Genomic DNA, 24,169 nt, shown 5'->3' with positions numbered 1-24,169 from the left:
CATGTGGCCCTTACTAGCTGTAATTTCTGCCGATTGCTGTTTCACGGCATTTAAGGAATGGAACTCACTCTTGTAAATACCATGGCAGATTGCTCCAATAAAGTTTCCTCATGAAGTTTTCCTTAACCGTAAAGCTCGTGATAAATTTCAAATGTAGCGAACGGGCTATATACGGCTATTAATGATTATTTAAAGATTTACGGGCTCTTTCACCACCCATTGATAAATGTGATGCTGTCTCCGTTTATTCGAACAAAATAAACAGAGGCAGCACATTTATCCGTCAGATAAATTTAATCAATGGATGGTGAAACAAGGGGGTTAATAATCTTAATGTGCATCAGCCGAATTCCAATAATGAATCAAAAAGTTCCGTTAAATTAAGAAGTGAAGAATTACTGCAAAATACTATTAAAAGTTACCTATTTAAAGCATGAATAAAATAATAAATGCGCACAATTTGTAAAATGTTTAATATAAAATTACAAGATTTCATAACAGTTATTATCTACATAACTACGGATAGTTCCAACCGACGAATAGCAGCCACACTGCTGCTTAAATAACGGTGGCGGTCCGGAATCGCAGGGACGCATCGTATGCGCATCGTTTTTATTGCATGCTATCCACACCGCTAAACGTCAGGACTTTACCGAACAAAAGTCGTGACGTTAACGGCACGTCACTGGGATTCCGCACCGTTTGAGTATTTCAAGCAGCGGTGTGGATAGCATGCAATAAAAACGGTGCGCATACGATGCGTCACTGCGATTCCGTACTGCCGCGTCGCCGTTTTTTAAGCAGCGGTGTGGCCGCACCTTAAAAGAACTCAGTAATAATAGATTGGTCGGTATTGCCCTTCCGTCTACTTATAGTTAAGTACCATGTAGGACTTCAATTGTTGAGCATACATAGAACATTGTCATTGTGTTAGAATTTTGATTGGCAATCGTACAACATTTTATAATGTTAAAATTTGTTAACGTGTGTTTATGTTACACTTCATCAACTAAAACGGTTGGACGGATTTTAATGTATTTTCATATCTAGATATCAACACCTCCTGAATATCACTTTAAAAATAACAAAACATCAGCTACTAAATCAACATACAATACAATGACTCTTTATTGTACAATGTGTACAATAAGTAGTAATGTTGTGTACACCAGAAATAGTAAGCGATACAAAAAACAGGTACACACACAGAGAGAAAAATTACAAGGTATTCCAGACAACCTTTTTTACAGAAAAAAGGAAGGACTAGTTAATAACTTTACAGCAGGTAACATAGATAACATATTGTGCAAGGGAATTTTCCATACTGTAGTAACAAATTTTTGAATTTCATTGGAATTTTAGTAAAACCTCGGGATTTCAAATTAAAACTACCAAGCTTAAGAGCGTTTATACCTGCTGAGCTGGCAACAGGTATGTTAGAACTGCTCTTAATATATAAGTTAATGTGTCTACTCCAATAATTATTCGTGATAGACTTTTATATTCTTTAAAAACGAACAAATGTTTATTAACGGTTTTCAAAGAAAGTAAAGGTCTATCACGCAATTCACGCATTATTATTGCAGTAGACACATTAACTTACTTATACATATAAAGGTCCACAACTATGTACTGACATAATTTTTATTTCTAGTTTAATACCTACTTTAAGAAAAGTAAGTAAAAACTTGAACTTATATTTTTGTTTACAATAAACTTTTACTGTCACTTCGCTTGCTCGAACGATAGCTTTTAATTAAGTCTGGCAGTGGATTTTGAAATTCCGAGTTTTTACTAAATTCCCAATAAAATTCTCAAAAAATACATCATTTCCGCTTTCGTTATATGAAGAACACCACTACTTTGATTGTTTCTGGCTTAGTGATTGAGCGATCAGAAATTTACATGGCTACAGACTGATCCCGTAGGATAATCGAATTGTAATCGAATTGTATTCAAATCTGTCTAGCCCTTTTAGTTGGTGAAATCGCACACTCATTTATAAGTGTAAGTAGGATAAATAGAATTCAATACTCACATTGATATGTTAAGAAAACTGGAGGGACATTGTTTAAGAAAATCTTAATCTTGAAACTCCTTTTAACACCAAGTTTTTATATCTACTAGCAGGCCATGAGATCGCGATTCTCTCGCGCGTACGACTAAGTCTAAACTTTCATACATTACTTAACGGCTTACTCAAGTCATGAACAATACACATTATCATTCCATTGTTCAATATTTTTTTACACATTTATTGTAAACGTGTTGTTGTGATGTATCAGGAGCTCATAAAGTAGTGAGGTGCTGCAACGTGAAACTTATTATGAAACATTTTCATAAGGTCCCACATGCAGTCACTCGTCGCTCGATTGCAGCGATAAATCTGGTCACGTGACCCCATTTTGAAGGTGATTTTAAATTTCCCGCGACTCAAAAAAGTAGCGTCAAGTCGCCGCGTCGAGCAGCAGCGACAAAATGGCTTCTGCAGGATCGATCTTGGCATTGGAAGCTGATTTCTTAATCTCATTTAGTAGCAGTCGTAGCAGTGGTACAAAAAAAGAAATTGAAGTGAATGAAAAAAAAATAACAGTTTTTTTGCCGAAATTGAAGAGGCTTTTTTTCTAGCGATAAAGCTCAACATTTTCAGCTTTATCGCTATATATCACGTGACCAGATTTGACACTGAAAACGAGCGTCGAGCGATTTCATGTGGCCGCGGCCATATTCCATTGCTGTTGCCTTTTAAATATACATACTCGGATGGTATGTCAGCGTGGCACCACCTCACATCACAATCAAGCAGGCGTCAACCAAAGGATTCTGCATTTCCAAAGTATACCTTATAATGCCCACCCTTTATTCAGATTCCGTTTAACTGGCATTGTATGAGCTTCCACTGAACATCTGTGAAGCCGACCGTTGCAAGTAGCGGAGTCCATACGGAGTCCACTCGACTCGCAGTGAAACTGTTGGGTGACGTCGAGACGACAGCTGATTAATCTGACAGGTCATCATCGACATCTGATAGATTGAAAGCAATTGCGAGGCACCTGTTTGTAGATGAGCTCTGAGCGCTGGCCCCGCGTTGATAGCGAGAATCAAGCATAGCGCTGACTCTACGTAAGCGCGGTGACAGTGAGATTCCAAGTCTTTAGAGACGGTGTCACGCAATTGCCATATATCGATTAGTGTGCATTACATCACATATTGGAGTTTCACCGAGAAATACTCTAAGCAGTTGAAGTTCCACCCCTATATCCAGTTGGTAAGTGTGACGAGGCTTGTTTTGTAATGCTCAGGATATTTAGTTTTCAGGTGCTAGCAGTAGCGAGTTCAACCAGGAGCGCACGGTCGGCGAAGAGACTCGCGCGACGACTATGGGGCTGGGGTGACGGGCTGTGGTACAGTCTTTGCTGATCCAGCCCGAAGTGATGCCCCAGAGACCGTCGTTGGCGATCACAGGAGCGCCGACATCGGGCTACGGAAACAAATGAATAAACGGTTTTGAATGATTCACAATCAATGAGGGTCTTCTGACAGGTGGATCGCTAGATGGCGTTATTTGTCGCCGTGGTTGGCGTAAAAGTAGCATCGTTTTCAGAAAATTCCGACAAGACTTTAGAAAGTGATATGGTCAAGAGGGTAGCCAGTTCTATCATGGGGGAAGCAGGCGATAAAACCTAAGAACATACTGAAGCTATTGACTGGCGAGCTAAGGTTTGTAAGCATTATCGCTAATCAGTTTCATTCTTTAGAGAGGAGCAGCGGATGAAATGAGATGGAGATGATTTTAGAGTTAGAATTGTTACTCACCATACAGGTAGTATGATGTGCAATCACAGGCCTCAAGCACAGACTTGACTCTGCCAATGATTCCTTCTGATGGGTCAGTCTTTGGTAGCATTTGTCCCATGGCACCAGTCTCTGCGTGGAGACGCGCATGCGATTATGCTTCTCCCTTTCTTTTGCTGTCGGAGGCAGGACTTGTCCTTTTATCTAGAATTAAGTAAATGGATTTTTCAAGAAAAAAAATTGGGTCAACGATGTTTACCTACATTACCGTTGCTTAGTACCCATAACACAAGCTTTGCTAAGCTTACACTAGTCAAACCGATTTATTATTTATTATTATCCCAAAATATCTCGAGACCGACAGAGTTACTTTCGCATTATTTGGTTATGGACTCTGTGGAATACCAATGGATATATGGATGCACATGGTGATATATGTAACTTAGCAGAATGTTGTTAAACGGAGAAGCAGTATTGAGAAGAGTACTTACGACTACACGTGGCCAATACGTGGTCAAGAACTTGGCGCTCAGCACTTTATCCTGTATCTTAGTCAAGCCAATTGGATGTATATAGTCTGTGAAGTCCACCAGCACCGCCAGTCGTATCATCGCTATGTCATAGTTCGGCCTTCCTGGCACAAATGATGGATGTATCTCTATGCTCATTAGAGGCACAACCGTGCCACCTTTTTTGCAGTCTACGGAACCCAACCGCGCTCGGTAGATCTTTATGGACTCTCGTACACTAAAATAATTGATTAGGATAATTACGGAACGGAAGAAAGAATAATTTACTGAATCAGGCGTTACTTTGCGGAGGTCAATATCAATGAACTAAAAGAATGTCTTTGCTCACCCGCGACCATATGATAGCTAAGTTTATGCAAGACATGCGTGTTCATGCAATTCCGCCACCTCATCTCTGTAAGAACACACACAAGTCACACAAACCCACCTATCACCACTAACACAACACACTGACACGTTTCGAACTCAACCAGAGCTCATCTTCAGAGCAACACAACCGTACACTATAACACATTTAACATCTGGTGGTATGGTGTACGGTTGCGTTGCTCTGAAATTGAGCTCTGGTTATCTCTGGTTAGGTCGCATATCTTGCATAAACTTAGCTATCATGAGGTCGCGGGTGAGCAAAGACATTCTTTTACATCGGAAAAAAGAAATTGGGAAGGACAGTGGTTCTAAGGAAAAGGACAAGTACCTGATCACCGATGAAAAAATCATCATATACGTATAGGCAGAAAGATCGTGTGCACGAAGATACATATTTATAAGTATATGTAGATAAAAACGTAACATGGGCGGGGTTTGATATGCGTCAATACTTATGATTCGACGTGTTAACTTTATTACTTCAAAGATAAGTATAATTTTATTGATGTTATTGAAGCAAACGCAAACCCCGCCCATCAAGTTTTTACCTAAAGATCTGATAAAAGACGTGATAGGTATTTGAATTGTTAAGCGCTCCCTCGTGTATTGGTTTAGCGTATTCCTTTACTCAAATAAATTGTTTACCTTGCACGATACTTCACGTGATACAAGATTGCAAATACTATTAAAATTTTCCGCTAGTACCTACTATTACTTATTCTGTGGCTAAGGCTGACGCTGCACCCTCTGTGTACGTCATTCTGTTTAAATAAAATTACGCAATTAAATGTATTACTTTATATTTCAGTGCAATGAAGGTACTCTACCAGGACGGTCACATCTTTTACTTAACAATCCGTTCTTCTAACATTATAACATTTACAACATAACTTCAACATACCTTCAACATTCATAAATGTAAGGTCTATTAATCTAATAGACCCAACAACGTCAACATCAACATCATCCATAGTGTATAATATTGTACTCTTGTCGGTGTAGTAATTGACACTTATCCTTACCTATCTCTCTTTCGACTTCCTGTTACGTTGCGACGTCAACGTTGTCTTTAATTTGTTTGAAAAAAATATAAATATACTCAACGGCACAAAATTCGGCCCACGCTGTATACAAAATTACCTATTACTGCATAGCATACATTTCATTTCATCATTCAGCTTGGGTCGCAGTACTCACGCGGGAATGGGCAGATTATGAGCTTCATACACACCCATTCAATTGCTTCGCTGGTTTGCATAGGATTTCTCATTTTGTTTTCTTCACTCTAGGTGTCAAGGTCGTTGTAAATTTCAAATGTAATTTCGAAAAACTCAGATTTGAATCCTCAATCCTCTGCTTGAGAGGCCATATTGTTGGCTTTTTTTGGATTACCTAAAGTTGATTCTTCGAATGTACGATTTTGTTTACTTTAAAGTCAACGTCTAGTGCTCATACTTCTGAACTTTGTACATATGAAAAGAAAAGACTGGTCCCAGCCTTAGCCCCAATCAAAGCAAAAGGTTTTTGGGCGTTTTCAGAAAAAGTGTTGTTGAAATGACTATTTTTTTAGATTTGGATGAAATTTAGTTTTCCTACTCAGAATCAGGAGCACTTTCGATTGTAATAGGAGAAAAAAATGTGTCCTATTACATAACAGTGACTGGAACTCCAGTCTCGGGTTCTCTTGGTCAAGTCATGAACAGGGCTAAAAAATACTTACATCAACTTCGAAAATTGGGGGATCAGCTTTGTTATCCCCACAATTACTTAGTCCATCACTGGTTTATTAAGCGTAGCTTTTTGTTATTGGGCGAAGTTACGAGTATGCGAAAATGTTCTAAAGCATTGTCATGTTATTCTTTAACTTCGATTTTGATGTTACTGAAACTAGTTCCAAATCAAAAAAATAATTGTTGAGGTTTGGAAAAATTTTGAATAACTACTTCCAATTGTATCCTGATTACTAATCACTCTATATTTCACGAAGTATTACTAAACAACTTAACAAGCAACCTGTCAACATGTTTGCCTGAGAATCGTTACTTACTTCTCTCATAACTTGGTGATCCAAAGAGCTGCTTACTTTTCAAGATAACGGCACTGATCATAATTTAACGCTAACTGAGCAATGGGCATCCCACTCTACGCTCCAGGGGAACTGTATCCCGGATACATCCCCTACTCCGACACTAGCAGTGGAGGGCAGGGAACCAAGCCACCACGGTGTTGACTAAAGAAACCCAATCCCGGGACGGTCAGTGAGCGTTGCGGTAGTCACCCGTAATGCCCACACTCAATAACAACGAGGAAACTCGTTGCAGTGGGTTTCCTCATCGCGAGGAGCCCCACATACCCTTTATTTCCCCAAACGGGGATGCATAAGGAGCATTTTCCACATCATAACAGAAGATACACATCCACGGAAGCCCACAGGTGTCTCCTATTTTGACACCTTGCATACATTTCGCTTAGCGATCATCTCGCGGGCATTAACTAGTGAACCAGATGATGAGGTATTTTCTAGAAAAACAATTTATACATACTTGTGAAATTCTCCTGCGGAGGTCAGGACCCATTTTTTGTCTACCAGGGCTCCAGAAGCGTAGTGAGAGCCCATTCTCTGTATCGACACAGCAAATGGATAATTTACCAGAGGTTCTTTGTGTTCTTCGTCGGCATGGGTAGCCTGAGTATGATGCTGTTCCTTGAAATGGATTTCTTTAGTTGTCTTGTATTCTTCGTTGCTATCATCTGCACTTTTGAAACGTTTAGCATTGAAGCTTCTATAACCTATTGCTTTCCTAGTAACTTTCATTACTTCCTCAGTAGCTTCGGTTATTTCTTCTGTAGGTTCTGTTGCTGGTACTATTGTCCATTGGGGCTCTCTAGGTCTTCTATTATGTTTTGTTCTCTCGTTAAGTTTTAAAGTTTTTGATTCAATAGCATCGATTCTCCAAATAGGTTTTTCTGTTGCCTCTATTCTCCAAGTAGGCTCTTTTGTTCTTTCTGATTCTGTAATCCAGACAGACTCAGTGGGTTCTGGATCTGTTATTTCTATTTCAGGTCGCCAAGTTGATTTTGGTGTTCTTACTGCAAATATAACCATGCTTATATTAAATAAAATCTATTTATAAATTTTAATATTTATTTACGATAAAAGGTGAAATTTGGAGTCTATTACATGGCATATCAATATCAACATTATATCAGCCGTATAACGTTTACTGTTGAACATAGGCCCCTCACGGCATAACTCATTTAAATGAAAAAGTAATCATTCACTTAACTAATACGTTAAATAACCAAATACCTGCTACCACAAACACAAGCACAAAAATACAGTTTTCTTCCTTATTCACTATAAATTAAAATTAAACTAAGTAGAATATGAAAATTAATCACTCTAATGATATTTAGGTGCATACTTAGGTAGGTATGCATATTTTTGGTGATATACATGAATTTTATAAATTTCAAAGCATTCTCAATGCTACAATATCTTTATCAACGGAGCTGTTTAAGTAAATTGGTTGAAATCAATAATTGCTTTTTAAGAATAATAAAGAAAAAAAGAAAGAAGAGACACAAATATCACAGACCAACCTCTTTTAACTCCAGCCACTTTCAAACGGTTACCATTTAAAAGTTTAACAACCCTCTCTGGTCTCCCCCTGCGTGAGACATTAAACACTTCCCTACTCCCCGACTCCACAGTGTTCTGGATCTCAGAATAATCATCATCATCATACTCCTGGCACACACAAAAACTAGCAACTAACAACAACACTATACAATCTTTAATCATTTTCCAGTTCTAAAAATAACATAACATTCCAAATATTTGTCTAAGTGCACGTATTGCTACTTCTGTTGACTGAAGCGAGGCTTGGCTATTTATGATGTTAAATAGTAGATAATAGAGAAGAAATAAACATTCGTAACACTCCATTGAGTCGGGAAAATAAATGATAAGAAATATGAAACAATTGATTTAGTACAATAGGTGTGTTGATCTTGAAATGAATTGGAGTCTTGTGAGATAAGCACCTGCTGCTGGCTTATCAGGGACATGTGGATCTCTGCACGTATAAAGTACATCTACAGATGACAACCGCACTATTAAAGCTGGTGAACAAAAGGATTGTCATGAGCTGAATTACTCCGGAATATCTCCAATGCAAGTTTAGATGAATGCTTATCAAACATTATTAATAAACATTGAATTATACAAGGGGGGTTATCTATTGTTTGCCCGAAAGTTATATGCCATAATTTGGTAAACAATGAGTAGTGAAAATGAAATTATAAGAAACATTATTATGGTGGTTGAATACTCGTATTATAGCACATGAAATTCGGACAAATGAAATTCGGTCAAGTGATGGTATACCTGCAAGGGGAACTCTCTCCCATGCAAAGATATTGACATACGTTACAAAATAATTATTTCTCACTTTTTAGTGATTCGTAGCCAAAGTACATTTCACAACGATTCGATTAAGCCCAAACACGGCTTAGTTACGTTGTTTTATAACAGATTTCCGTTGCCTACCTTCCGGCTTCAGCATCAGATGATCAGTTCGAAAGAATCATTAACTTAAAGCTTCTTCTTAGTAGCTTATCTAGGTTTATTAATCATGATCGTTTATAGACGCGCGAGCATTACTTAGCTTTGACGAGTTCCATTGGCCATCTACGGTCTTCTTCATCAGCTGTCCAGTTTACCAAATGATACCTTCTGAATATAAATGCTTATCTTAATGCTAACAATGCCAAAATCACCATAGATGTGCCTATAAAATTTGAGGTTTGCTCTCGATTTCTATACGATTCCATCATCAGATCTTGACTTGGTGACTATGGAATCACCTCAAAAGAGTACTCTTTCGAATAAAAAAATAATTTTGAAAATCGGTTCACAATTGACTGAGTAATCGGTAAACATACTTAAAAAAAATACAAACATTGGAACATTAGAACCACCTCCTTTTTTGAAGTACGGTAGGTTAGGTACCCATCTAACATCACTTCAAATGTCGTTATCTCTTTGATATATTTCTTTATAAAAAAAGATTTAATAAAGTCAGACAAAATCAAAAATAAATAATAAAATAAAACAAACCGTTAAACTACAACATACCATAAAAGGTGATTTTATTAATAAAACTACTTTTAAAAGTTCTACAAAACTAATACATAGCTCAGCTGGACAATATTGCTCTAGCTCAATTCTTAAAACTTAGTCTAAAAAGTGCAATATTTGAAATTAAAATTTGTTTATTACTACCGTACTTTGTTGAAGTTAAATCACAAATTCAATGTATCCATACATTACATACCTACTCTTCAAAAATAAATAATATTTAAATAATTGAGCATGCCCAGCATCAACTTTACTAAACCAGAAAAACTAATTTGATATCACGTTTACCTTGTAGATTTTAACCCGATAAAAGGGAAGATTTGAAATTTTGAATCAAAAGTGGTTTGAGATAATTTGGATTCAAATCTCATTTTCTTGTTTTTCGATCACTGGACTGCTTTGTTTATTTTCTGTTACCTTTACTTCGGTGATTGTTCTTCTAATTGCACCACCGTTTGACTCGTTCATTTGACGTAACACACAAGGGTGTTTGTTTAAACTATTACACCATTGTTTCGCATACGTTTACCCAAACAATTTCTAACTAAACTAGTAACACCATACACAACATTGTTTTCTTGGAAAAATCGATCAGTAAGCTTTCCTTTCGGTTGAGGTTGTGGTTGAGCCCATTTAGCTTTCCCTCCACAGTTTTCATGTAATATGAACGGGTGAAATTATTTCTGCAATGTTGCATAGATTTGTAAATTGTTTTTTAGTTTTAGTTTATTTTAGTTACTCGTCTATTGTTGAATGTGGTAAGTGCACCTACAATCATGATCAAACAACTTGATTTGTAAAAGTCCGTTTTTTTGAAACCTTTCTGTATTTTCTTTTTGTACAATAAAGAGTTTTATTTTTAATATATAAAAGAAATACCTATCACAAACTAGGAAACATAATACAAATATGCGATGAAATGTAAATTATTATGGTAGTAAATAAAACAAATGTTAATGAAAGAACAAAGAAATTTGATGCCCCATTCTTCTTGACGATTAATTTGTACACAGCAACAACAGCAAAAGCGGAATTAGAATGCGAGTTCCCCCCAAAGATGGAAGAGGACCTCACTCACATGCGGAGGAAGAGGTTGACGACAGAGGGAGGTCTTGTCTGCCTGGAGGACTACCCTTATACTGTGTCTGTGAGGTACTCCATCTTTCTGCTCTCTCTTAACACAAAGTCAGGGGCAGATTTACAGTAATTCTGGATGCACGCGTTTATTTGTGACCTGTGGTGACTGTCTAAAATGGTCTCGCCGGAAGACCAGCGCTGGCTCAACCCGAGGAGTGCGCATTTTATGCTCAGGCGGGACCATTTCGGGCACAAGCAAATATTTGTAATTTTTAGTAGGTATTTTGTATTCTCATTCATTTTTATTTGTGCAATTGTATTTTCATATTATATTCTTTTTATTGTTTTATCTTTTAATTGTCTGTGTCCCGAATAAACTTTTTCGTTTTCTATACTGGTTGCCCCACCAGAACTGTGCACAACCAAGCAATAACCAGGTGAAATAGCCTCAATTTGTCATCATGTCATGCCATACCATGTGCTCCAAAACTGCTGAACTGATTGTTCCCCCTCACGCTATTGGAAGCTATTGTTGGTTTGTTATTTTATATAAGCTAGCTGTTTTTTGTCTCCGCCTACGAAGACTTAGTTTATCGCGATAACATTATCCTATGTCCTTCCCAGAGTCTGAAACTATCATAATCATCTTTATTTGCGTCTACTCGTATATCATCGCACCTTTAATTTTAATCGGTTTATTAGCGATTGAAACGTGAAGAGGTAACAGACAGAAAGATTGACAGTTATTTTCACATTTATAATATCGATAAGGAAGAAAGAAAGAAAGAAAGAAAGAAAGAAAACATTTATTCGTGACATTACATGACGTGAAGTGACATGGATAAGAATAATAATAATAAAAACAGAAATAGAATTCGCGCGAAGAAAGTAAGGATTTTCAGCATTTACTGTTTAATGACAATATTCATGTGGTAAATTTTGTTACAAGCTTTTATTTCTTGCAATGTTTGTATCTATATATGTACGGGTCAAATCTTGCAAGTTGAATTTGACCCACTTCCAGTGGTCGAATTGACTTGAAATTTGGCATGAGTACTTATGTAAATCTGATGACAACACAATAATCAGGAAGTGACATTCTGGTGGTTCGGCCAGGATCGTCTCTGCAGGACGTAACTCCTCAACGATAAATGGCATCGACTTGAAATTTGGTACGGAAATGTAGTATGACAATGCAAGTACAGTCAGCAAAAAAGCTTGTGTTAAAATTGTTTTTTTTTACAAAAAACTTATTTTTCAGATTACATAATAAGCACTGGTGTGGTGGTGCCATCGTCGGACCAGAATGGGTGTTGACCGCGGCGCAATGCTTTGACTAGTAAGTCTATTTAACCACTGTTGTGTTCTTGTGTTATAATATAACCAACTTAGAATCCCGACAGGATAGGATATTTCGAAGCCTAATGTCGGACTTGGCTATAGTTTTATATATATACGAATTATATTAGCCTTCGCAAGTTTTAAAGCTATAAGTTCTTATTTTGTTCTTCCGAAAATTTGGCTTGCTGGTAGAAACTAGCCATCGAACATAGGGCTCTTCTACATTACTCTAAGGTCTGTACTTAATAATAATTCGTATATGACAACTAGCCAAGCCCGACCTTAGGCTTCAATATATTATCATGAGTTATAAGAAGAAATTATATTTTAATTTGTTATAAAATAATTTCAGAACTGACCATTCAACTTGGCACCTTGGCACTTGGCACCCATTTAGATCGCCTTCTTTTGTCATTTCAACAATAAAGGCATATATCATAATATTGAACTTGGCTCTCATTTCACATTTATGAACTTGGCACCTTGGCACTTGGCACCCATTTAGATCGCCTTCTTTTGTCATTAAAGTCAACAATAAAGGCATATATCATAATATTGAACTTGGCTCTCATTTCACATTTATGAACTTAGCACCTTGGCACTTGGCATCCATTTAGATCGCCTTCTTTCGTCATTAAAGTCAACAATAAAGGCATATATCATAATATTGAACTTGGCTCTCATTTCACATTTATGAACTTGGCACCTTGGCACTTGGCATCCATTTAGATCGCCTTCTTTTGTCATTAAAGTCAACAATAAAGGCATATATCATAATATTGAACTTGGCTCTCATTTCACATTTATTAACTTGGCACCTTGGCACTTGGCATCCATTTAGATCGCCTTCTTTCGTCATTAAAGTCAACAATAAAGGCATATATCATAATATTGAACTTGGCTCTCATTTCACATTTATGAGCTTGGCACCTTGGCACTTGGCACCCATTTAGATCGCCTTCTTTTGTCATTAAAGTCAACAATAAAGGCATATATCATAATATTGAACTTGGCTCTCATTTCACATTTATGAACTTAGCACCTTGGCACTTGGCATCCATTTAGATCGCCTTCTTTCGTCATTAAAGTCAACAATAAAGGCATATATCATAATATTGAACTTGGCTCTCATTTCACATTTATAAACTTGGCACCTTGGCACTTGGCACCCATTTAGATCGCCTTCTTTTGTCATTAAAGTCAACAATAAAGGCATATATCATAATATTGAACTTGGCTCTCATTTCACATTTATGTTTTGATGGGATCTTTTTTATAGTAACTTATTTATATGTAGTGTCAGCAAAGAAGAGGTGACGGTACGCATGGGCTCCGTGTTCCGCGACTTTGGCGGCAAGATCCTGGCTGCCGTGGACATCCAGCGCCATCCGGAGTACAGGATGGACCAGTACTACCCGGAGCATAACCTCGCTCTGGTCAAGGTGAACATATTGACATACAGACACGTCATTCATTTTGTTTCGTAACGACTGTAGCTTTGAAATTGAACTTAGGATCTGATGGATCCTAGAAAAAATCGAGCGAACTCTTCAAATATTGTAGGGCGGCGATTATTCGAGCCTTTATTTTATTTAATGTACGTGGGCTCATTCTTGTTGATATGGTAGAAGATTCTGTTACAGTTTCCAGGTTATCTAGGAAAAGTACAGGACGTCTAAAAATAATCGTAAATGTCATCAAACTACAGTCCATTCATAACAAAACATTACTACGAAAACTGAGGCGTTTGAAACGCTCGAATATGACCCAGGGACACTTTTGATGATTTAGGTACATTTAGCATTTAGGTCTTGGAAATGATCGTTTGGTGAATTATGAAGAAGACCGCAAATAGGCACTGGAACTTTTCAATAACTAGATTTCATGGGTTGAAATTCGATTACTTACTTTAACATGGTTGCTACGCAATTTTTGGTCGCCACAATATAATATGACTCCTCACGAGCTAGCAGTATGAGCCTATAGTCGCCTAACTTACCTCCATACTATCTATGAGGCTTCTATCACTCCTGCTGACTCGTGTTGAGGCACTGATTTCAAACGAGTAGAAAATTTGAATGGATTTTTGTAGTCGGTTTTTTTTTTGTTGTAAATACCTTTATTTTTTTGAATTATTACGATGATGATGATAATATTGAACTCATTTCTGTATGTTGCAGCTGAACGTCGCTGTGCCGCACGGCAGCCGTATACAGGCCGTCACGCTGGCGACGGGCGGCGCCGAATTGCCGGTCCGGTTCGGAGAGACTGTCGTTACCGGCTTCGGATCCGTTAGTACTCTCCTTCTCTTACTTAGGCAGTTCTTCTAAATCGTTACACTTAGATCCTAGATTAGATAGAACTACTGAATATTCCGACTTTGTTGGAAAAATAGTGTGATGGTTTCCCCCTTGCCTTCCCTCCACATCGCAGTGCTGGACTCTGGAGTTCCTAGTTGTCCGCAGCTGCTCACTCTCATATCGTCATCTTTACGTAGGCACTCCTGGAGAAATATGGCTAGAGAATGCAGTGGAAAGAAAATTCGTTTCTAACCGACGAAAAAAAAAGGAAGAGGTTCTCAAGTCAACGCGTATACATATATTTTTTTTATGTATGACCACCACGGATGACTACGCATAACTTTTTACAGAGTGGTGCGATTTTGATAATTATTTCCCGCTCCCGGCTTGGAATTATATTAGAGCCAACCGTTTATATGTAGAGATAAATATGAAGGTTTGTTCCTAATACTCAAAAGCGTGGTGGCTTAAGTGGTTTGACCTATAGCCTCTCAAGCATGAAGCTTTCATGAAGACTGTTGGGTTGTTTCTCCCATATAAATTGTCAACTAATCCCTCTCCTCCAGATATCAGGGCAGATCCGTGAAGGCGAGAACCAGGAGTTGCGACGAATGATAGTCCGTGAGGTGCCACGGGCGTCGTGCCGCGTCGAGTATGGGAACGATTATCGGCTGCAGCGCGACCATGTGTGTCTGCAAAGCGTCGTGAAGGGGGTCGCTTTGTGTGCTGTGAGTACCAGGGGAACAGGGGATCAAGGTGGTGTCAGAATCGCCATCCAATGGCCACGTCTTCCCGGATCTGATGTACAACGGATTGATGAAAGGAAACACTGAACTGATGTCTCCAGCTTGATTGTATTTGGACAATCATCGTAGCAGATTCTGCAGACTGAAGTCAAAAACATGGATCTAACCTGTCAATCGGTGTAGGTACTGCCGTTTCGGCAAAATATTTTTCGCCAAATTTCACTTCCTAAAAAACTTATCGCAGTAGTTTCATTTCCCAAACGAATCTTTAGCATATTTAAATTTCGCATTAATTGTCATAATTTAACATTGTCAAGTTTTATTACGACAAACGTTTATTAAGCAAACGTTTTCTTTTGGCTAATATTATATTCCAAAAAATGTTACACTTCGCACACGAACCAACCACAAAAACCAACTGCTACCATAAAAGAAGGTTAGGTTAGGTCAGAACTGCGTCCCCCACAGAAACGAACTACTATCAGAAAAGTAGGTTAGGTTAGGTTAGAACTGCGTCCCTCACAGAAACGAACTGCTACTAGAAAAGTAGGTTATAAATGTTATAATTAATGCCATGCAATATTTCGGGGAGTACTTTATGCCAAACGATACATTTGACTAAATAATACTTGGTAATATGAAACATGACTAATTAAATATTTTTGATACAATAATTTGCAAAAAAAATTGTCTTACCGTAAAATTGCGATAAGTTGTTTTAGGAAATTATTTTTTGGCAAAGAATAATTTGAGTAAAATATTTTGGGATGTTGGGAAAAGTTTTTTGTTATGTTAATTATTTATTACCCTGCGCAGTCTGTGTTCGCCTGTGTGAACGCATAAAGTCGGTATTGCTAATTAATAATTTTAGGAGCTTTAAAAAAATGCTATTAATTAGTTGTGTTTCGAAGAGACCAAATACAGCGTTTTAAGAAAGTTCTGTTTTGACCATATCCCTTACGTTATTTATACCGACCGATACCAGGGTAGCAGAGAAGATCCGAGATTTTCTGACTGCTTTTGATTGTAGCTACATTTTCATACGTATCCCATCATCCACATATCAAAGCTTCCTTCCCATGTCATAATAATGTTATGCATGTACCAGGGCGACACGGGCGACCCAGCGGTGCACTTCAGCGGTATCAACCGCGGGGGCACGCTGCACGGCATCGCCCTGTTCTCTGGCACAGAAGAATGCGCCTTCAAGTCCAAGCCGGGCGTCTACGCTATGGTAAGACAATCCATCATCATCATCATCATCAGCCTACAGCAGTCCACTGCTGGATATAGGTCTCTTCCATGGCGCGCAACAACACTCTGTCTTCACCCCTCGCATCCATCCGCCGCCAGCGATCCTCTTAAGGTCATCCGTCCACCGTGCCTCAGGACGCCCTACACTACGTTTTCCCGTCCGTGGTCTCCATTTGAGGACTCGTCTGCTCCACCGTTCATCGGTCCTGCGACAGACGTGGCCAGCCCAACGCCACTTCAACGAACTAATTCTCTGAGCAATGTCAGTGACTCTTTAAGACAATACAATGACTCTTTGTTGTACAAATACAAGGATTATATGGATTTCTCGTTTAAAGTTACCTATTAAATTAGCTCTAATTAACATAAAGTAGCTGTAGAACTAAGGTTACCGACATAGCCCGAAGAATTGCGAAACTGAAGTGACAGTGGGCGGGGCACATTGCTCGCAGGACTGATGGCCGATGGGGTCAAAAGGTTTTTAAAAAATTGTCGGCCTCCAACAAGGTAGAGCGACGACCTGGTTAAATCGCGGGATCGCGGTTGATGCGGGAAGCACAAGACCGGTCTGAGTGGAGAGCCTTGGGGGAGGCCTGTTGGGACATGACGATGATGGTGATGACGACCATTAAAAAATAATCATGCAGTGCAACCAGAATGTAAATGGCGCTCGGGATTCGGTTTTCTTCGTTTTCCTGAAGATACAAATGAGAATGAAAAAGAAAACCGATATTTTGTTTCACGGGTCACTGGCCACAACCACAAACAAAACGCGGCCACCGGCATATTCCTGTAGTTCTCATATATTTTTAATGGACTCGCTGCACACAGTTGACGCTGGTGGCCGGCCCACGCTACAAATCGTCGCGGATAAAAAACTTATATGAAACTAAGAAAATATGCCGGTTGTGGCCAGTGACCCGTGTGCGGTGACCCTAAGGCCCGGTTTCCACTAGAGATATGCGAGGATGTGTTGTGAAGAATGTGTTTTTCATGTCATGAACAAATATAAACGCTTCATGCCTACCTCGCCTCGCTCCGCTCAGCTGTTTCCACCAGAGATAACACATCCCTCGGAACCTCGCACATCATTAGTGGAAACGTAGCTTAAGTGAAGATTTTTTTTTACGTTATCCTCTGCTGGGATAAGTTATCACTCTCTCTCTCTCTGCAAGTAACCACATTAATCAGTATACTCCTTGTATCCAGGTGTCACACAGTCGCGCGTGGATTGACAGCGTGATCCGCTCCATCCCCCCCCACTCCGACCAAGAAAGCGCCGATAGCGGGGAGAACACCATCCCGATCAACATGGACTAGACCAGGGATGGCGAACCTTTACGGCGAATGCGTCAACTTTTATAAAAACCAATAACCTGACTATGACGTGACATCATAGATTCTTGACTTCGTGGTTGCACAACCACAGAGCAGAACTATTAATTAAGTACATTCTTGACTTCGTGGCTGCACAACCACAGTATAAAACTATTAATTAAGTATTAGGGTTCCGGAGCCAAAATGTAAACTATGCCGACAAAATAGTACAATAAAAAAATAAAAATGAATTTTTTTTAGGGTACCTCCCATAGCCGTAGTGGGATGATTTTTTTTTTCTCATCCAACCCTATAGTGTGGGGTATCGTTGGATAGGTCTTTTAAAACCATTAGGGGTTTGCTAAGACGATTTTTCTATTCATTGCGACGGTTGAAAGGCTATTTGTATTAAGCGACATTTTTCGAATTTTACAGGAGAAGCAATCAAAGTTGAAAATTTCAGAAAAAAAATCATAAAAATAAAACAAATGGTTATATTTATAGAATAGTGCCAGCACTGGATTTCATTTTGCATGCTTCAAAATCAGTTTAGGTGTTATAAAAAAAAACCTATTATTTCCTAAAATAAACGTCGCTTCATACAAAGTAGCCACTTTTTAGAGTCAGGATAATTGTTTTAAGGAACACCAGGTTCCGCTTGCAGAAGCAGGTAAAATGGTTGAAGTGTATCGATGGTTATCTTTCAGAGTAAAGCTAAATGAATCAAACGTCATGTCACAAGCCAAACGGTGCAAAGTAAATTAGTTTATATGCCTTATTTGTAAAAAAATAGGGGAAGTTCATATTGATTGAAGACACATGCTTATTAATAGCGGGATTGTTTGAAATCACAGATTTTTCACGAATTATTTAGATGTAGGCGGTTGATACTCCAGTATTTAGAGATATGAATCAAGTCTACAAGTAAAAAAATAAAAAAAGTAAAATTATAAATCAAAAATGTTTTTACTTTTCGCAAAAAGCTTTAATTTTGGTTTGGTTTAGGAACTAAGTATGTAAATTATTAATTGTTTTACCAAACTGGCACCTGTTACCATAATAATTATAACTAATCAAATCACACTCAACTTCCGTAATTTAAAACTTTACTAACAAAGTACTTATCTTGTTTTTCAAAAGCTTAATTATAATAATTGTTATTACAAGTAAATCTGGCCAACTTTCAATATAAGGGCATATAAGAAAAAAAAATTGAATTTAACTAGCCAAACTTTCCTACGGTTATACTTTAAATTGGCAACATTTTTAGTCGATGAAATAGTAGTAGAAGTATGTATCTATGTTTAGGCAGAATATAATTATTATAATCAAAGTTAGGGGTGCCCCTTGATTAACTATCTATCGAATTTAATTTCATCGAAATCTATTCATAGAATATTCAATACTTATTCTTTCTCTTGGAGTTATTTCACTTCATCGGCTATTCATTACATATTAAAACAATTATTAGAACAGCACTACAAGAAATATTATTTGCTTAAAAATACATTTCATCAACTATTCATGACACAGAAAAACAAAACATCGCTGTTTACATCTTATAAAACACCAGAAAATAGGTTAGATTAGAACTATCACTTCAAAAAAAATCGCCACCAGAAAAGTAGGTTAGGTTAGAACTGTGACCAAAAAAATAAACCGGTGCCAGAAAAATAGGTTAGGTTGGGTTAGAACCCAGACCCCAACAAAAATAAATCGCTTTCAGAAAAGTATGTTAGGCTAGGTTAGAACTGCGACCCCAACAAAAACAAATCTCTACCAAAAAGTAGGTTAGATTAGGCTAGAACTGCGACCCCAACAAAAATAAATTGATACCAGGAAAGTAGGTTAGGTTAGAACTGCGACCCCAATAAAAATAAGTCGCTACCAGAAAAGTTGGTTAGGTTACGTTAGAACTGCGATCCCAACAAAAATAAATAAAATTCATTCAAAAAAGTATGAAATAATAAAATATGAAATGAATTTCTGCCAAATAAACTAGAAATTAAAAATCGTTAATTTAAAAATACTTATTTTAATCATTCGAGGTAATAAATATTCGATAAAATGAAACAATAGGAAACATTGACTCTTAACTGATATTCGATTAAAAGTTTGTCGACATTTCAAAGGCAAACTCGAAGTTAGCTAGATTGACTGCAAGTATTATGGTGTAAATATAAAAAAAAATTTGAAGAACCTGTCATCTTTGTGTTAAGTTTACATGAACAAAAATACAAGCCGACCATTTCTTTTCGGCTTTTTATTAAAAGTTTGCATTTATAGTTTCGCTTCGCTTATAGTTTCGCATATCAGTCACGCCGACGAAGGAGTAAAAAAACAAAAATAAAATTTTTTTCGTTGCCTCCCTTAGACGTAAAGAAGGGGTGTTTTTTTTTCTATAGTGTGGGTATCGTTGGATTGGTCTTTTAAAACCATTGGGGGTTGCCTTAACAATTTTTCGATATAGTTATCTTTTTGCAAAATATTCAACAAATTGCAAATTTTCATTAAAGTCGAGCGTCCCCCTCCTCTAAAGTCCTGTTGAGTGAAAAATTTTGTAAAAATTCAGTTTGGTAGTTAGTATATCAAATTTACGAGGAAAATTATAAGGGCTAAGATTGCTTGAGACTTAGTAGTAGTTTAAGAGTAAATAGCATTTTTTGTTATCAATGTGATCTACACATAAGTTTTAAATATTCTTGATGAAAAACCTCTCGGTATAACTATCTCGTTCTCGGTATCGCACATTTTCTTTAGTTCATTTTATTTAACCTTAGTTATAGAGAGAGATGTTTTATACTTTGCATTATTAAGCAATTTCGGTCTAGAAATAATAGGGATAAATTCTTCTACAGTATTTCCTGTCATTGTGTATTTAACCGTCATGACATGAAGTTAGGGCAAGTGAAGTTAAGTTTTATGCTTTAACCTACACAACGTATTTTTATCCATATTGATTTGTATAGGTTTAAATAACTTTAGTAATATATTTCAACGCTTGCAATGACTACCTAGGATAAAAAATGTCGGATATAAAAAGCTGAAGCAACATCGTTTTCTAAATTTGACATCGTTTAAAAATGGTTCAAGCGATATGTGGTATGAAAATTAGGTGAGAACAAAATGGTTCAAGTGACATGCTTTATTTGTTTTTGGTGCAGGCTAAATGTATTAAGCGACATGTTGGTTGATTTTTTGTGGAAAGCTACATGCTTTAACTGACGTTGTTAGTAAACTTTAAATATAGGAAAAATGTTTTAAGCTACTTTGTGTATTAGTTTAAGGAAGATAAGAACAGTTTAAGCGGAAAACCATCACAGCCTCATATAGCTTAAATCAAAAGTTACTTGAAACTGGCAAATTTAATGGCACTTCATACTTCGATGTTCTGAATTAGTCCCCAAATTATGACCGGTTTAAGCGCCAAAAAAGTGCTCAGATCTTTACCAAACCCAGCTCAATCGACGCAGAAAAATCTGCTGATTGCAATGATATATATAACTCAATATCGCCCAAAGTGTCGCTTGATACAAATAGCCTTTCACCCGTCGATGATATTTTTGCAAAATATTCAACTTTAAATTTCAAATATACATTAAAATCGAGCGTCCCCCCCCCTTCTAAAATTTAAACCGAAGGGTGGAAAAATTGGAAAAAAATCAGGATGGTATTAAGTAAGTATATCAAACTTTCAAGGAAAACTATAACGGCTAAGTTGCTTGAGAATTATTAGTAGTTTTACTCTTAAATAGCAGCCTAAGGTATAAAATATACCTAAACTTGGAAGATTCCGTATAAAATACGAAATAAAAATATTACTTAATTTTTTGTAACGGCTACGGAACCCTATTTTGGGCGTGTCCGATACGCTCTTGGCCGGTTTTTGACTTAGTGGTTGCACAACCACAGTGTAAAAATATTAATTAAGTTCATTCTTGACTTAGTGGTTGCACAACCACAGTATGAAACTATTAATTAAGTACATGTATTCGATGATTAGTGACGTGCCGGGATTATATTGTCGTGTGCCATAACTGGCACGCATGCCATTAGTTTGACATCGCTGGACTAGACCATTGGCGTGCAGGGAATTTCTAGGGTAGGTAGCTGTTAGTTGGTGCCTGCAGCAGTGCCAGCCCACCGCAGCAGTACCCTCAATGCTGCAGGATTAGACTAACAGTTGTAAAAACCCGTGGGAAGCTATTCATTCCTCGTCTGCGTCGTAGAAAGAACCTCTACCTATGCAAAACTTCAGCTTTGTCCAAGGATTTGGGATAGGAGTTTAAGACATTCAGGTAGGACTTATCGTGACCAGAGCTCGGAAAGTGTGCGCTGTTTTGAATTAACTGAGCCTTCAGTCAAAGTATTGTATTGTATATTGTATTGTAAAACTCTTTATTGTACATAAAAACATATGAAAAAAACGGAAATAAAAAAAACACGGTGTATAAGTAGATATTAGACGCTAGAAGAAATTCAAAAATTACACCTCGCTGCAACCCATGAATGTATGTACGTAAACTCTTTGTTGTCTTAGAAGAAAAAAATTAAATAGACAAAAATTGAGATACTGTACGAGTACAACGGCGAACTTATCCCTTATCGCGAGCTTATCGTGGACTCTCAATGCAACCAAATTTATATTTGGATTACTTACTTATACTAAAATATGATTGGGAACTTCACACGCACCATTGAATTGCTTCGCAGGTTTGTGCAGGTTTCCTCACGATGTTTTCCTTCACCGCAAAGCTCGTGGTAAATTTCAAATGTAATTCCGCACATGAATTTCGAAAAACTCAGAGGTGCGAGCCGGGGTTTGAACCCCACGACCCTCTGCTTGAGAGGCGATAGGTCAAACCACTAGGCCACCACGGCTTCCGCGTGGGAACTATGGCCCAAGTCCTCTTGTTCTGAGAGGAGGCCTGTGCCCAGCAGTGGGACGTATATAGGCTGGGATGACTAGAATATGGCTTTATAATTCAGCCCAAAAACTCCAACAAATTACTAGCTAGGTGCTTTGTATTAATGAGTCATTAATTTAACCAATAAATATAAATCCAATTAAGATCTACTGACGATTTTACAATAATGATCATTGTATTAATTAAATAAAGTTTTAATTAAAGTTATTGTAACTTATTGTTTTCATTTTAACCCTGACATTATATTATATACCTACATACCGGGCTTGGCTTGTAATACGAGTAGGAGCAAATAATTAGAACATAGATCATACTCCTCAAACTGAACAACATTAGTTCAGCGACTTTTAAAAATAATTAATTCTTTAATTTTTATTATACTTTTAAGTTTATTCGAAGAAGCAAAAGAAAGAAGAGAGAAAGCAAAATGTTTGATGTTTGTACCGTGACAGGCGACGTCAGTTGTGTTCTAGGATGGCGTACATTGATAGCAGTATTTAATTTGTATGAAAAAAGGAAAATTTAAAAACTCCATTATTTTTAAAAGTCGCTGAACTAATGTTGTTTAGTTTGACGAGGACGATCTATGTTTTAATTATTTGCTCGTATTGCAAGCCACAGCTGGTATTATTTAAAGCATTGTATTGTAGCTGCCACTAGCTATTTTAACTTTTAATCTCACCCACTCACTCACTTTTGGTCTGTCCCTAACTGAATGCTCCTCTCATCCACTCAAAGGTTGACCTGTAGAGATCCCTTAAAGGGATAACTTCGCCTTTGTACATATATCTCAATGTCTGTCAATTGTGTTTGTTACTTATTTTGTACAATAAAGTTACATACATACATACATACTTATCCTCGCTCAGCGCAGCTCTAGTGGAAACAGCGAAGTGGAGTGAGGTTTTTGTATATCCATACTATCCATACTTATACTTATATATACTTATACTTATACTTATATACTTATAATATTATATATATATTATATATATTATATATTATATTATATATTATATTATTATAAATATTATAAATGCGAAAGTAACTCTGTCTGTCTGTCTGTCTGTCTGTCTGTCTGTCTGTCTGTTACGCTTTCACGCCTAAACCGCTGAACGGATTTTGATGAAATTTGGTACAGAGATAGAATAGACCTTGGGAAAGAACATAGGCTATCTTTTATCGCGAAAAAGAGGCTTTAAGGGGTTGAAATAGGGGATGAAAGTTTATATGGTGGAAGTTCGTCGCTGTTGATGATAAAACCATGAAACTTGGAATTTAGGCACTTAATAAGAAATAAATCGATATTTGGTTGACCTTTTTTGAAAACTTGACCTATGAGGGGATGAAATAGGGGATGAAAGTGTAT

At 37.3% G+C, this 24,169-nt stretch overlaps 2 protein-coding genes across 2 annotated transcripts; one reads left to right on the top strand and one right to left on the bottom strand.

Annotated features, from left to right (window-relative positions):
* Positions 1-1,947: 1,947 nt before the first annotated feature.
* On the bottom strand, positions 1,948-8,573 carry LOC141441640 (uncharacterized). The gene is made up of 5 exons (XM_074106432.1): positions 8,298-8,573; positions 7,238-7,784; positions 4,287-4,542; positions 3,817-3,999; positions 1,948-3,481 (listed from the first exon to the last, which is right to left on the bottom strand). The coding sequence occupies exons 1-5, from the start codon at positions 8,497-8,499 to the stop codon at positions 3,308-3,310; spliced, it is 1,362 nt and encodes a 453-aa protein (XP_073962533.1). The 5' UTR covers positions 8,500-8,573; the 3' UTR covers positions 1,948-3,307.
* A 1,833-nt stretch (positions 8,574-10,406) lies between these two features.
* On the top strand, positions 10,407-18,606 carry LOC141441642 (uncharacterized). Its single transcript, XM_074106434.1, has 8 exons — positions 10,407-10,595; positions 10,851-10,989; positions 12,176-12,253; positions 13,553-13,697; positions 14,436-14,546; positions 15,122-15,283; positions 16,410-16,535; positions 17,765-18,606. The coding sequence occupies exons 1-8, from the start codon at positions 10,526-10,528 to the stop codon at positions 17,873-17,875; spliced, it is 942 nt and encodes a 313-aa protein (XP_073962535.1). The 5' UTR covers positions 10,407-10,525; the 3' UTR covers positions 17,876-18,606.
* Positions 18,607-24,169: the final 5,563 nt, after the last annotated feature.

The sequence above is a fragment of the Choristoneura fumiferana genome, chromosome 24 (assembly GCF_025370935.1).
Source record: "Choristoneura fumiferana chromosome 24, NRCan_CFum_1, whole genome shotgun sequence".
Taxonomy (NCBI): Eukaryota; Metazoa; Arthropoda; class Insecta; order Lepidoptera; family Tortricidae; genus Choristoneura; species Choristoneura fumiferana.
The sequence above is the reverse complement of the archived record's forward strand: the minus strand, read 5'-3'. Positions and strand labels throughout refer to the sequence as shown.